Below are 14,802 nucleotides of genomic sequence, written 5' to 3' on the forward strand. Positions count from 1 at the left end.
CTGATAGAATTCGAATGCATGCAATTGTTGAGTCGGCTCTAGTTGTGATGTTCATGAAGTACGTTAGAGGAAGCAGAATTCGCATCGTTAGACGTAGTGAAGGTGTAAAACGTCCCTTCCGGTGTTTTTTCCGATATAATAGTAGATAGGAAACACATCCTTGAACGGTGGTCTCATCTACAAGATGAATGGGATGTTTGCAAGATTAGATGATCATTGGGATCAGAGCATGTTTGAAAAATTACGCTATGCCAACTCCCGAAGCGGCAGACGGGCGCTTGCTCAATGGCAGGCTATACCTTTTGACTCGAGACAAGTCATGATAAGCCTATCGTTCTCCAATGACAAAGCATCGCGCCATCCATTATGTCAAATGTATGAGTTTAGCCTATAGGAGGATTGTCCCCGGGATAGAAGAGCTGGTAAGTGTAGGGCACATTGAAAGATGCTAGCATGTTGATTGGGGCAGTCTTGTCAGTCATATGCAGCTTCACGTAAACAGAAGCAAGTATAATATAAGATACTTAGAACGTCAGGACAGGTAACCTATGGCCAACTCCGCACCGTATAAGTGTTGGTTGATTTCCAGCCCAATCAAAGAAGGCCCAACAAATCGCGGAACACAACAACACCAGAATCCATTTTGACATTTCTCTACCAACGCCATTCCCTTTCTTCAATGTTTTCTTCGAGATCACTCTACGGATAAAGAATGCTTCGTGATATTAACGAGCGCAGGGATTCCGATGTCACAACGGACGAAGACCCTGGCATCGGACACCACATCATTCTATCTAAAAAGCTAGTCCAGTTGAATCCTCGGTTTCGTCCTCCATCATTTGGCGAGTTACATCCTACAGCCAGTCAATTTCACCGACCTTCGGTAAGTAGCCTACTAGTCACATCCAGGGAACAGCCGCGCGAAACGCTCGGTTTAGGATAGAGAGGCGGCAGGCGGTGTAGTCTGCGATTATAGGCAAAGCATAGTACGGCCGGAATAGAGAAAATATGGTAAGCCTTTGGCCGTGGTTCTGAAGATGAGATCATCGCTGAGTGCAAGTAGGGCGCCCTCGACACTAAAGGCACCACAGCCAAACGCAGCAACGCAGCAAGTTTATAAGAAAACAGGCATATTAACAAATGTGTTTTACTAACTAGACACAGGGTATCGCGACTAAATGCGCTATAAGCTTCTTTGTAACGACCGACGCCGCGTCAGGACTCTCGGTCTCTATTGGAAGTTGAAAATTCCCATCCTCGACAGCCAGGCATATTAGGTGCCGCGACTTCGGAAGGAGCCTCGGCTTTGCAACGAGACTCGAGTCGCGCAAGAACCATCAGCTGACTCAGTCGTTCAGTCATCGCCTGTCTGAAGCGAAGCCCAGATAATAACGAGAGGTTTGCCATCGTCCCAAGACGCGGCGGTACGCAATCGTGTATACAAGGCAGCGGCTGGGAAGCCGTACTAATCTGAGGATGAAAGCGCACCAATGATTCTGATTGTGGCGAGAAGGTTTTGTTAATGTCGATTGATTAATTGCCAAATCAGCCTTCAGTCCTGGAGATTGTCTTCGCAAATTTCGGAAACCTGCATCAGAGCACGTTGGCCGTATATATCCAAAGGCTTTAGCGTTAACGAGCAGCCAAAGGTTATGAAAACATTACTTGAAGTAATCACCTGCTCTTTTCAAATAAGGCGGAGTCCAAAGGTTCCCGCTCGCATTCCAGCTCTTAGATTCTTCCAGCCTCCATGTAACAGTTGCTCCTTTTTTATCAAACATCCATTCGAAATGCCCACTAGAGAATGTAACATTTCACTAAGACGGAAGTCTTACTTGACGATAGACAATAAAATATAGCAATCCCATCATACCCTCTTATGAAAGGTTTGGAGCCGTCCATAAGTTTTCCTTATACTAAATTTCTCTTACAATCTCCCCGTAAGGTCTAGCTCCAAGGTTCCACGCAGATCAACAAAGACCCAGAAGTATGTTCTTTACCCTCGGAGTAATAATACTAATGTGGCTCTCTGCAAGTTGTAATATATTGCCTTTTCTTCTTTCCTGATGAACTGCTAACGGTTCCGCTTTCTTGAGCAGCTGCACATATAGATGTCCTAATTCCATGGTAGTCTTTGTGTCCAATTGCTCTGAAAACCCATGGTCGCGGGCTGTTTGGGCAATCACGGATAAGGCGGACTCCAAAGATACATTTTCCATGGTAAGAAAGTGACGAAGCCTCCAGATGGACGGACGGGGTGTCTCTGCGTCTAGGAACTTCTTCAAGCGAGGAATAATGCAGTCTTGTGGCAACGTGAAGAAGGACTTTTTCGGCGAGTCTGGCCAGCGTTTGTCGAACATGGTCATGATTTCTCCTATTTCCCAAGCCTTCCAGAACTCGTCGAAGCTGCAGGCTGGACTACTCTTGTTTATCCATTCCACCATTGTCGAGGAACCCAGACCCCGTTCGTAGTTCTCATGGGACATAGATCCGAAGAGCATAGCGTTATACCATGATCCAAGCTCTCTTTCCTCATATCCATTATGAGTGACAACGAAACCGAAATCGAACCAAAGGCAGTGTTCCCTGTTTGTAGGCGGCGGGTAGAGTAGCTCTAAGATCATAGAATAAAACATGAAGCTATGCATCTTGGAAAAAGGCGTCAAGTCCTCGACGTCTTTGCCTCGGTCTTCGGGGGCTAAATATTTACGGGCTTTAGCTAACATGCTTTGAACCTTCGCCGCAGGGCTTGATGTTCGGGAAACTGAAAGAGGACAAGATAGTTGTTCAAAGCGGGCGCGGTGTCTCAGAAACCAAGGAAAATATCCTCCTCTACTATTAATAGATAGCTCTTCGAACTTCTCAACTATCTTTACGACTAGGTATGGGTTCCCTTTCTAGTGTAATCGCCATTAATGAAGTTCCTCGCGTATAACTTGGTTAGGATGGTAGTAGACCAGCTGATGAAGACCCCAAGTAAGTACGACCCTTCGTTTTTGTTCTGGCATAGGTCGAACTAGTAATCCTTTCGCACCTGGGGGTCTGTTGGAAGTTCATCCTCGAGGACGTCCTGGTAAAGGTAGTCTGCCGATGTGACCTTTCGCATGCTGCATTTGAGAACGTGTGATAAAGCCATTGCCAGTCCACAGGTTTTGCTACAGAACAGAGCTCCTCCCGCAATCAGAGCATCGCCGAGTGGTTTCTACTTCGCCGCATTCAGTGCAGAGGTTCAAACTATCATTTGAGAGCGTCTCGTGTCGATTTTGAACTCCCGAAGGTTCTATGTTGCCGCTGAGTTCCGGCAAACTAATCGACGTCATCATGAGCACACAACGTTAATAAAAGCATTACCAAAAGATACGCACCTTTTCTTATTGAAATGCACGTTGGATATTTCCACCCGTTGTCGATGGATGTGCTCGACTGCAGCGTGCCTTTGCTGGCGATTCTCTTGGCTATTCCCCGGCATGACGATTGAACCGCCGCCAATTGTGGATTCCTTAACTTCCAACTTCCTCTGAGCTGATGATACTGTCGTGGTAGTAAGCTGCTTTCGCATCCATTGAATGACCCCCGTTACAGCCTTCAACAGCATATGCTGCTCGCCTATCTCCATGTTATCTCCAAGCGGCAAAGTCCAGCTACGGTTGTAAAGCTTTCCATGACAACCGCGAGTTTCCAGGCGGAAGTTGTGAAGAAATCGAAAGCACAACGCGCAGCTATACCTGCTACAGCCGATGTAGTCAACTCTCCTTCCGTTGACAACTTTTCCAGGGTGACTGAGAATGAATACCACGAACTGGATCTCAGCGTGCACTTCCCAGGTCGGGGACTTTAATCGGGAAAACTTACTGAGTAGTTTATTCCGCGTCCACCTGACCTTCGACCTTGACGGCTCCATAAGTTGGCCGACCAATGCATCGCTGAGATGAAGGTTGAGTGCTTGAAATGTCTTTCCCAGACTCCATTCCTGGGTAAGCGGTTTCCTCCGAGTCTTCAAACTAATGACAGGGATTAAAGACAGGTCATCGAACCCGGATATTTGCCTCGCAGCCGCGACAAGAACGCGAAATGAAGTTTCAAGGCGGCCCAGGAAGCCAATCGCTTGGTGTAGCTTGTTACCTGCGCGGCCATAAACCTGAAATGCTTGGCTGGGAACGTTCGGTAGATAGCATGGCTGAAACTTACAAGTTTATCGTGTCTTTCGAAATCTGATTTGCCATTACAAAAAAGCCACCCGGCCAATAGTTTCAGACAAGCCTCGAAATCGAGTAGAACTCCGTCTATATTTGGACAAATATCGTCGTTCGTTGGCTCTAGAGCGGAGTGCTGCGGAAGGAGGTGCTGGAAGTTTTACATGATTTGCCGCAGATTAACCATGAGAGCATTCAGTCTCGGGACCTGGTGGCAAAGCAACATATCCCAAAGAGCGTTCGTATGCTTCGCTATCTGATTGTCTGCCAAGGTAAATGTTAGTGGCAACAGATTGAAGAGCGTGTAAACCGTGCAAGCGAACCTGGAGCGGTAGCGACACCCTTCAGTATTATACACAAGTCTCTGAGGAACTCAGACAGTCCATCACCTTCGGCGAATCCGAGGTTTATTGCAACAAAAACCTTAATTTTATCAGGTCAGCAGAACATTTGGCTGGCAACCACATGTTGGCCTCCTTTCGCCACAGAAACCGTCTCAGACAGCCTGTCTAGAAATTCACAACGCAAGTTTCCAAATCGGCCACACAATAGCCAGGATTCGGTCCATTTCAGGGTCATCAAAGTGAGTATTCTTGCAAGAATCAATGTCACCACTGGACTCGTCTGGCGATACCTCGCATTTGAGCTCTGTACAGGTCTTGTCTTCAAATTGGCGACCACTTCGGAGAAAGAGTAGCTTGAAAACTTTTAAGCTAGAATCCTTTCTATAGTTAATAAGAATATAGAAGAGATATAACTAGAATCTATTTATAAAGTAATTTAATTATAATTCGGACTTATTTTAAGAAAAATTTTAATACCTTTTTTATAATTCTATAGTATTTTAGTCGATACTTATTAATCTATTTCAAGTTATTCTTAATAGTTAGCCTACCCCCCTCGATATAGTATAGTATCCTAGAGAAGTTTCTTAATATAGCCTAGCATAGTAGAGGGGGGTAAGCTGAGATGTTGCAGAGGGGGCTGTTGAGGTGTGAGCCGTTGTTATGACCTAAATAAACCTATTTATCTAACTCAAGTAGATCTCCCGCATCGGGTCCGAGGTGTTACGAGCAGGTCAGGGCAACCAACTGTGGCACAAAGCAAAAGCTTCGGTAATGATGACTCCGGCATCATTATCCCCTGTTCTGCACTATATAGCTACGCCGGCCAGGCACCAACTGGTTAGGCCGTAACACGAGGGCCTACTTAGGCGGGATAGATGTGGTTGGCTCTGAGAAAAAGCATCTTGGCTGTTGTTATGCCCGATGCTGATGTGTATTCTCGCAGTTACAAGGTTCCTAACAGCGATCTAATACTATAGTTATGCCTTCACGCTTACTGTTAGGCCAGACAAGCGTCAGATTTCCAGTCCAGCTTCCAAACCATTAGACCAAGTCGGGTAAGGGCCGCGCTCGACTCCATCCGAACGCCCCCATCACTAAATAGCCTGAATAGCCTTACTGTTTAAGCCAAGAAGGATCACGAACGAAGAATTCAGCGGCGGGACGAGATAATGCCTGTAAGCAGTGGGAGTCCGACAAACTCGGCTAAGACAACTAAACGTTAAAGCAACCGAATACGGGGAGGAGACTTGATTGGGATTCTACAACAAGCGAATAATCATTTCTAGATAGTTGTTTAATTACACTGCAATCGTGAATGAAGACCTGTTTACCGATGTTGCCTATTATCCAACCTATTTTCCTCGATTTATAAATACTCTTTTCGACTAGCTCGTGGTTTCTGCACCGTGCCGTATCGGTGCATGAATGGATCTGCAATCTGGGCAACGACAGCCAGCCATAAACATATCTTTACTGTCAAATGGAGGACATGCTGTGGCTCTATGCTTTTCAGGCCATTTGTTTTGCATCTGTAACAGAATGTTCTATGCTAATAGCACAAATTAAACATGCTTCCAAATCGCTAGGCTTCGCGGGCATTTCTAAATCAGCCGATCTCGATATGAATGAATTGTGACAAAACTTTAGAGTGTATTAAACTACATTATAACAGGATATGTTAGTGCTAGGTATACTAGGGACACTAAATAATTGATATTGAATTAGCTATTAAGTTCTAGCCCCTCCTATGTCCCTTTTGCAGCTTGCATAATGATATAATAATAGGCTTGAATGGTAAGAAGACATGCGAAATGCGAACCCTGGTTAGCCTTACGAGAATCGCAGAAATACTCTGTGAGCTATACTACGACTAATGGCTTCTTCCGACTACTTATAGTATATAAGCCTGAACGATAATCCGATGGTAGCCTTAGTATATCTTTGGAGTCTCTGGTAGTCTACGTTCGGTCCCTGATTCTATAACCTTGAAAACGAGATACGATAATACTACCTCTTGAGGGTAGAGAAGATGAATCCATAGTAGCGGGTATCGGTAATGTATCTAGGTCGATAATACTAAAGTTTGTAAAAGGTTAGGAAATAGTTACTGAAGATGATAACCTATGTATTGGCCTACTGACCCTAAGGGTGCGAAGGCGTCGGCTTGTTACCATATCCTATAAAGTGATGAGTTTATCCGATGCGATGGCTACTTGTTTATGGTTACCTGAAAATGCGATTAAATATACGTTAACGAAGGGATTCAGCTTCTGGCGGCATGCTGCTGTCGCTACGTCCTATACCTGATAACCGTCTACTGCGGTTGCATCTAAGGCCGCAAGATAGGGCAAGTAGCTTCGCGCTTTGTCTTCTAGCAATATAAGTAGCTATAGTAGGATTCGCCTAACACATACGACCATACCCACTGGAGAACTCGGGATCCCGTCCGCTCTCCCATAGATAAGCCAGTGAGGGCCGGATTAGTAGTTGGGTCGGTGACGACCAGCGAATACCTGGTGTTGTATGTTTTTGTTTTTGCGTATATTTTGGTGGGCGACAGTATACTTACTCTTAGGAGAAGCGAAAAGTTTCACACCTCAGCAGCCAGACTAAGCTTTGTTTAACCGATACCTTTACGCAAGGGTTAATAGTCGTCTAACTTGCTACTATACTTTTAATAACTTTAGAGATCTGATAGGTTTTTTATATGAAGGATAATCTATAGACTCTTTCTAGGCGTATTCTTAAGATCAAAGCAAACGCTAGAAACTTTGTCTCTCGCTAGCAACTCCGTGTGACGGCTTCTTATATACTACACGAGATATTAGCGAGCATTTTTAATTTGCATCTTAGCCGAGACTAGCAAGTCGCGGCCCACTATCGAGGTTTATAACTTACTGCCCCTGAACCAAGGTAGCAAATATATCGTTTAACTCAACGACGTCGACCGGCAACGCATGACTGATGGCGATCGGCTGGAATGAGAGCCTGGTAAACGGTAATCCATACCCTTAGATGAGGTCTTGGGGCATGGTTGGGCGGCTCTACACACGGACCAAGATAAATCTAGGAAGGTGAAGAAACGAATGAGCTATTTCGGGTTCGCCCGTGCTGAAACAGACTCCTAGCACCGGAGTGATTGGAACCAAGACGTCTGGAGGAGATTGAGAAAGGAAATGAAGTACTGCCTCTAGCCCTGGTTCCGGCTCTGGCTTGGGCCAGCTTGGCGTGCACAAAGCACGCATGGGTGTAGATAGACAGTGAGATACATCAATATCCTCTTGGCGTTTAATTCGTACATGAGCGTGGCTGATTGCTGTTCCTGGACAGGGGTTCTGTATCGATGGCCATGCCATGGAGACCTGAGAACGTTCCATGGGATGTCAATATTTTGTGTGCATTCGTATTTTAGCAAATGTTCTGTTACCCTTCTTCTGGTCGCAGATATTTTGGGCTTCTTCGTTGGTAAGGTCGATTGCCGAATTCTCTTCCATGCCTTGGCTCAATGTATGCCTGCCGTTGCTCACTGGTCACCTAAAACATAAAGATATTATTCAGGTAAATAATATTGATATTATTAATAAAGCCTATTAAAACCTTATTAATATATATCTAGAACATAGATAGTAAATTAATAAGGCTGAATAATAGGATTATATACTTAAAATATCTATATTGTATTTAAAATATTATCTTCTATATTCAGCAACGCTATCCTACATTTTAATCCGCGCAAGACTTCTTCTACAGACCTACTGCTCTCCAACCTTCTCATCACAGGACTTACCATAGTAACCATATTCATGGACTAAAACCTGCTTTTAGGATGCTTAGCAGGTGGATCACTGCCAGGTGTTAGTTCTGAAAAGCTAGCTTCACATGCATTGTCCGTGACCACAGATGCTCCGGAGAGAGGACTTTATATAGGCCTTCTACTACTTCCACGCCTATTAAATCTGAGTATAAAAGGTAAGGTCGATGGAGTATCCCCGCTAGACGCCACTAAACCAGTCTCTGCCTTACTTGCTAAACCATGCTTACCATTAGGCGGTGCAGGTAGAGGAGGGGCATAGACCCCGATACGGGAGGAAAGCGGTTTGCTAGTCCAGACGTATTATCTCTTTTCTTCCTGAAAAAGAAGATAACAGGAGCAGCGGGCACGGAAGTCGATGTTCCCGCTATCTTCCCTGCATGACTATCTATGGCTGCCTGGGAGGGCATTATTTCCTCAAGCGAATGCCCTAGCTTGGAGACATGACCTGAAGCTCCACCTGGCAACTAGTTAGCATTAGAAGCTACAGCACCTATGATAGCCAGCCTTGTAGCTCCTCTCTACGCAGTGGACTTAGCTCTACACAGTATGTCCTTGTATTCTCGGTCGTCTATCAAGCTCTTCATTTCTATTGCCTCAACTGCCCTAGCAAACCATTTAACGACCTCACCTAAAGGAGGAACTCCTTTCTGATATTATCAATTACATAGAGCGGCTATCGCGAAACACACCCTTAATAAATGGCAGGTACTCGAAGCGATCTCCTCCAGCGTCGTTCTCATCACGCAATATTAAGTAGGCCTACATCCACTGCCAGGCGACCTGGTGGCGTTGGAAAAATTCATTTACTGCCCAACTAACTTATTAACTCAGTCTTTGGAAGAAGCCATCACGACATTAATTACAGTTGAACAGCTTAAAACTTTTGACAAGTGCGTATCATTTTGCGTATAAGTAGGCTACCTGGATATTCAGCGGTTGTGTTAAATCTAGCTCGCCCATCCGCCTATTAGTAACCTCCGCAATGTTATGTTAAACAACCTTCTGCTTCTGAATCTCGGCCATGCTAAAATACTTCGAAGCACTCAAACCATACTTCTGCCTCGATGGTCTCCATGGCAGGCCGAACAAAGGTAATATCCGATCTACATCAAAACCCCCCCGGCTGAGCCTTTGCCAAAGCCCGAAATTTCTGTACGGCCTTGTGAAGCAGCACGATGTGCATGGCACAGGCCCCAAATGCGGTTTGCACGGCTGCTCTCTGTGCCAAGAACCCATCATCCTGCCTCTTTCCATCCCAGCACTCCTTCGCAACGGTGGCTGTGTTCTTCGTGGCGTCGATCAGTCGAGCGAACTGATTTTCGGAACCCCACGGATGCGGCCCCAAGGAGCCTTTGGCATTGGAGTACGCGTTGAGGAATATATCAATACCTTGTAACATCTGGCGTGTGAACTGTAATTTGTAGTCGATTCCTCGCCGCAGTTCATTAGCCATTTCGCAAGCATGTTGGAGCGTTGCCTTGTGTGTGGCATGATGTTCGTCGATAAAGTCTGAGAGCACTTGCAGCTGGTGCCAGCACGTCTCTTTGTGGACGAGCCGTTTTAGTTCTACTGCTGAACACTCGGTGGCATGACCTCGTTGCGGGCGAGACATCAGATGGCGATAGTGAGACATGCTGGTCATGAAGTCGAGCAGTCGGCCAGCACGATCGCCGGGGGTGCTAGTTGCTGACACATCATCAGACGTGCCACCCCATTCGTCAGGTCGTAAGACGGCGTTCCATGATGACAGGAGCGCCCGGCCGAGGGCGCATCTATCGGCGAGGCCGCCTCGGGGAAGACTCTGCGGCAGCGGGGCCCGTGTCCCAATGTGGTCGGCAAATTTGAGGGCGTACACTCCACAATCGTGGCTATTGGTTTGTTGAACGCACTAGGTATTGCGTCAGTCTAGCACGAACAAGGGTGCTTGCTTGCTTCCTTTATGGGTAGAATGAGACTGGAAGACATTTTACCTTGATATAATGACGTTGAATTGTCATGTCCCCAAAGTCATGAACCCATCTCAGAAAGTCTACGACGCGGTTGACCGGATCTCGCTTTGGCCGAAGACTCCGCAATGAATCAAACACCTCAAGTACCCCGTCTTGTTTGCACCACCGACAAACGAGCCAATGGCCTTCGTGGTGGACAGGAATGAGAACAACAGGTTTGCATACGGTCTCCTGAAGTCGGACACGGAGAGAATCCGTTCGCTGGCAGCAGATCTGAAAAGTGTTGAGGACGCCAACTTGAGCACTGGCGAGTCTCTGGATGAGGGTGTTGATGACCATGTCATTAAGCTTAACGCCGGGATTTAAGCTTTCAAATCCGTGAAGCAAGAGGTCAAGGTCGACGAGCGCCCGTCGTTGTTTTGGAGGGGCATCGCAAGGAAGTTTGTCAGGCAAATCAGAGACTCGGGTGTTGGTGGAGGCAATATCGACAAGTGTATGAGCATTTGAAGCGGTTGAGCTGCCGGTCACTGCCGCCGCATGGGGACGAGGGCTATGACTGGAGACCAAAGGAGATGGAGGAGACATGTTACTACTCAAAAGTGACGAATCGTCAAAGTCGGACAGCGGCCCCGACCTCAGACGTTTGGCTGACAGGCTGCCCATGTTAGTTGTTGCGGTGGGCAGCAGGTCGGAACAGGAACTCCTGCGTTTTCGTGTCCATCGGATAGAAACGTGCTCGCCTAGGTCGGCTGGTGGTGATCTGGCAAGTGAGAGGCTGCATTGGGAGGGTGACAATATTTTTTGGTCCTCCAGAACCAACCTGTCGCTGAGAGCTGTGTCTTGAGCTACAAGGCCTCTTGCTAACTCGGGGGAAGACGCACGTGAAGGAGCGGACCCTGATGTTGTGTTGGCATGCGGGCTGACCCGAGGACGTTCAAACTCCTCTTCGGCATTCTGTTTCAAAGAATTATCGTCCATATCGTCGGCATCCATAGCAACGAAGCCAACGCTACCGTCGTCGTCATATTCATCGGCGTCATCGGGTTCGGGTTCAGGTTCTGGAGAGGGTTTGTCGTAGACGTTGGCATGTGTTCCTTTCTTACTGCGCTTTCGAATGCTGGGGTCGACTGTTGCTCATAATAGGTATAAGTCAGTCAAATGGTCCCCGCCAATGGGAGTAGATGCAGATGGGAGAGGCTGCCAAGCAAGGATGACTACTTACAGTGGTCAACTGTCTTCTTGAGGATGGCGAGAATGGACTGGCCAGATGCAGTATTAACAGACGCAGCGAATTTCGCCATATTTTCGTTAAATAAAGACGACGGCGCTTGGGCAGAAAAGTAGTGGTAGAAGGTGATAATACTGAGAGAGGGGTTTGCCTTGGAAAGCGTGCGCAGTAAATCGAGACATGCGCGCGACCTGGCGACGTTTGGGGTGAAGAGGAAGCAGAAGGAGCTGGGGGAGATAGTGAGGCTGGTACAAAGCGTTCGCAAACGGCTGCGGCGATCTGGGAGAAAAGTGTCGAAAACGGAGGCGAAGTCAGCGTCGCAGGCAATATTGAAGATGTCGCGATTAACGTTGACGAGAGCCCAGTAACGAAAGTTGGTGGAGGACGACAACAATGTGTAAGCTTGAAACTCGTCGCGCAACTGGTTCCAGTGCATCTTTATGCTAGTGCCGGAGTCGAGGTTGTTGAGGGCGTTGAGGGCAGCCTCGAGTTGGACGGAGGCTGTCATGGTGATGCTTTGGATGGTGCCACATGAGAAGGAGACAACTAGGTGATGGCGAAGACAGGCCAGAAGACGGAGAGTACAAGGTTGAAAGTGAATTCAAAGAGGAGACGTGAGAGGCAAAAAGCCTCGGTAGGAGGGTGACAAAACACCATAGCTGTACGGTTGTAGCATTTGAGGCAGGAGGAAGTCGAATTGAAGTTGCCAAAACAGAACAAGAAAACAAGAAGTCTATAGAAGGACAGCAGGAAGCAAAGACAGGAAAGACCCGAGCGCTATCGTGTGGTTCTGGCTGATTCCCCTGAAATCCGGCCAGAAACCTGGCCGCTAAATGAGTTTTTCGGCCACAAGGTGAGTCCACGCAATTGGCTGTTCTTACCTAAGCTGCCTCGGTCGTTGTTATTAGAAGGTACATTTTACACTGGATCCACAATTTAAACAATGAAAGAAGAACCTTATTGTCGTTTGGCTTTTTGTACCTTACCTAACTGAGGTACTATTCCCACTCCGGTGGCACACTCCCACCTCTCAAATCACCTCGTCCATTGTCACGCAGCCCAAGGCCCACCGCTTATGGAGTGTAACGTGTGTTTTAATTAAGAAAATACTGTCTACATGTCTGCTGGGCATTTACATAACCACCGATTCGGACTTCCCATGGGTAAAGTGCCGACCCCGTTGGTTTTATATGGGAAATAATAACCGAGCGCATGGGTTGAATGCAAGTCCCGATGTATGCGATGGTCAGTGTGACATTCATCTTAAAATACAGAGACCTAAACTCAATGCGTCAACAAGTGAAAGTAATAAACAGTGATTCTGTAGTCTCTGTTGTTTTCTTCTCAACCGAGCCCTCGCTCGCAGGGGCGTCGCGTCCATGGTTAGCTACAGTAGAAACGTATCCTCCGGGTCTCGAGCCTTTGTGTCTCTATTTACAAATTGTTCCTCCCTGACTTGATCAACTATTGTGATGGCTTCGTGTCTAGCCAAGCTGCCACAAGCGTCGAGTGACGTCCTTGCCCTGGGCTTAAGTTACATAAGCGAGCTCGATCCCTGATTACACTCTCAAGCGAGTCACACACTCCTACTTAAAGAATATAAGCTACTTTCTTCCACCGAAAGGTAACGAAACTGCTGCCTTCGCTACTTTAATGACAATGTTATCATCTTTATATCTTTCCCGGCCACCTTTGATCCTTCTGGAAGATTCTCACCCGCGATCGGTCATCCACCGTTGTTTGCCCTCCGCAAATCCGTCCTTGATCAAAGAACGGATCAATACGGATTCCAGCGGGAGTATTGGCAAACGTGGACATTGCACAGGCTCGCTCGACATATCTGATCTGGTTGTAGCTAACGTACGGGCCGGAATATTAGCCGTTGAAGAGTGCGACAGACCTCCATTTCAAATTATAGTTTGATTTTGTGACCTATGAACAGCAACATCCAGTGGTAGCCGCAGAGCGATGTAGCAATGCAGCATAAGGGCGGGCTCCAACCAGACCTACCGTAGGAGGATTCCTCCGAATGACTGACGTGTGGGCCTTATGGACGAACATGTCACGGTGGGCTGACCCATCCGAACGGACTCACAAGTTCTAAACAAGGGTAAATAAGTATGAGTAGCACCAAAACTCACCCAGACCCCAAACTCTGGACCCGGGCTTAGAAGGTAGCTTTTGAAACTAATAACTAGATCAAGGCAACCTATCTGTATTAAGCCTTCCCCCTAAATCACGAGCAGCACCGCCAATCATACTGTAGTACAGACATCCCTCCTGTATGCTTCAGTCATCAGCTCGGGCCTGCATGGATCTATGGATTGCCAAGGCTTGCTATGAAAGTCGCCCCATCTAACGTATTCTACCTCGACTCTTTCCCGAGGTAGATTGCAACCATTCTCTTCTATGCACCGCTCTTCGTCCACTCTAGCTAAGCATGTCGCCTCATCCCGTAGCGGTATTCCCACGGTTCGATCACTGAGCTGCGTAAAGAAGAACTGCTATCTTGGACGAAAATAGTAGCGTATCGTATCTTGACTATATGGATTAAACTTGCCTTGACTAGTTGAGTCGCAGATAGTATTTGCGGTTTGAAAGAGGCCTAGAGTATGACCGTATAGAGTGTGACTCCCTCATGAAGCTTGATCTGTCATGTCCTGATGCTTCGTTCGCTTTGATCGGGCACCTTTGCGGATCCTGGGCTTGCGCTTCTTGCTACTCTTTCTGCTCTTGAGGACGAGTTTTGCATCTCTGTCGACGATGGCTAATTGTACAGCTGCCTGGAGCTGGGTAATAACGTCTGTGAAGGCGATACGGATCACGGCGTGAGAGTCGTCATATTTGGCTGGCCCAGGCCTGCGAAAGGCATTTGATGAGTCTCATAATTCTGCAGATTACGATGCCATCCACGAGCAGGAGGGAGATCAAGAATGGGAAGAGAAGACTATTAGCGAAGGGGAAGTGAACTTACTTATTTTGAGCCTGACGCTTTTTATGCGAGGGCCTCTTTTGCGTAGCCGTCTGGTCACCAAAATCAGATGGGTAGAGGTCGAGGTAGGCCTCTGGTTCGTTCAGAGGGGTCCATTCCATTTCGCGCACGAGCTTTTTGCCTCGCCTCACCTAGAGGCTGATATTACATTCGCCGAGATGCTGGGGAATAGCTTCGTACGCGGTTGGTGCGTTTTTATTGTAGAAAATCTTGAGGCCGATAGCAGCACACACAAACTTCCCGGATCTGACGTAGCGGTAGCACTTTCTCAAGACGTCT

General features: G+C 47.1%; 1 protein-coding gene across 1 annotated transcript, besides 1 other annotated feature; it reads right to left on the reverse strand.

Annotated features, from left to right (window-relative positions):
* Window positions 1–6,911: 6,911 nt before the first annotated feature.
* Window positions 6,912–6,998: a sequence feature (Short protein (CTRU02_215736, KAL0929283.1) was converted to a misc_feature.).
* Window positions 6,999–9,462: 2,464 nt separating this feature from the next.
* On the reverse strand, window positions 9,463–11,296 carry CTRU02_215737 (ulp1 protease family protein; the record flags this gene model as incomplete). Its single annotated transcript, XM_036733433.2, has 3 exons — window positions 9,463–10,242; window positions 10,529–11,006; window positions 11,124–11,296. 3 exons carry the CDS (start codon window positions 11,294–11,296, stop codon window positions 9,463–9,465), a joined length of 1,431 nt encoding a protein of 476 aa, XP_036574836.2.
* Between the last annotated feature and the right edge of the window lie 3,506 nt (window positions 11,297–14,802).

Source organism: Colletotrichum truncatum, assembly GCF_014235925.2.
Source record: "Colletotrichum truncatum strain CMES1059 chromosome Unknown Contig_0019, whole genome shotgun sequence".
NCBI lineage: Eukaryota > Fungi > Ascomycota > Sordariomycetes > Glomerellales > Glomerellaceae > Colletotrichum > Colletotrichum truncatum.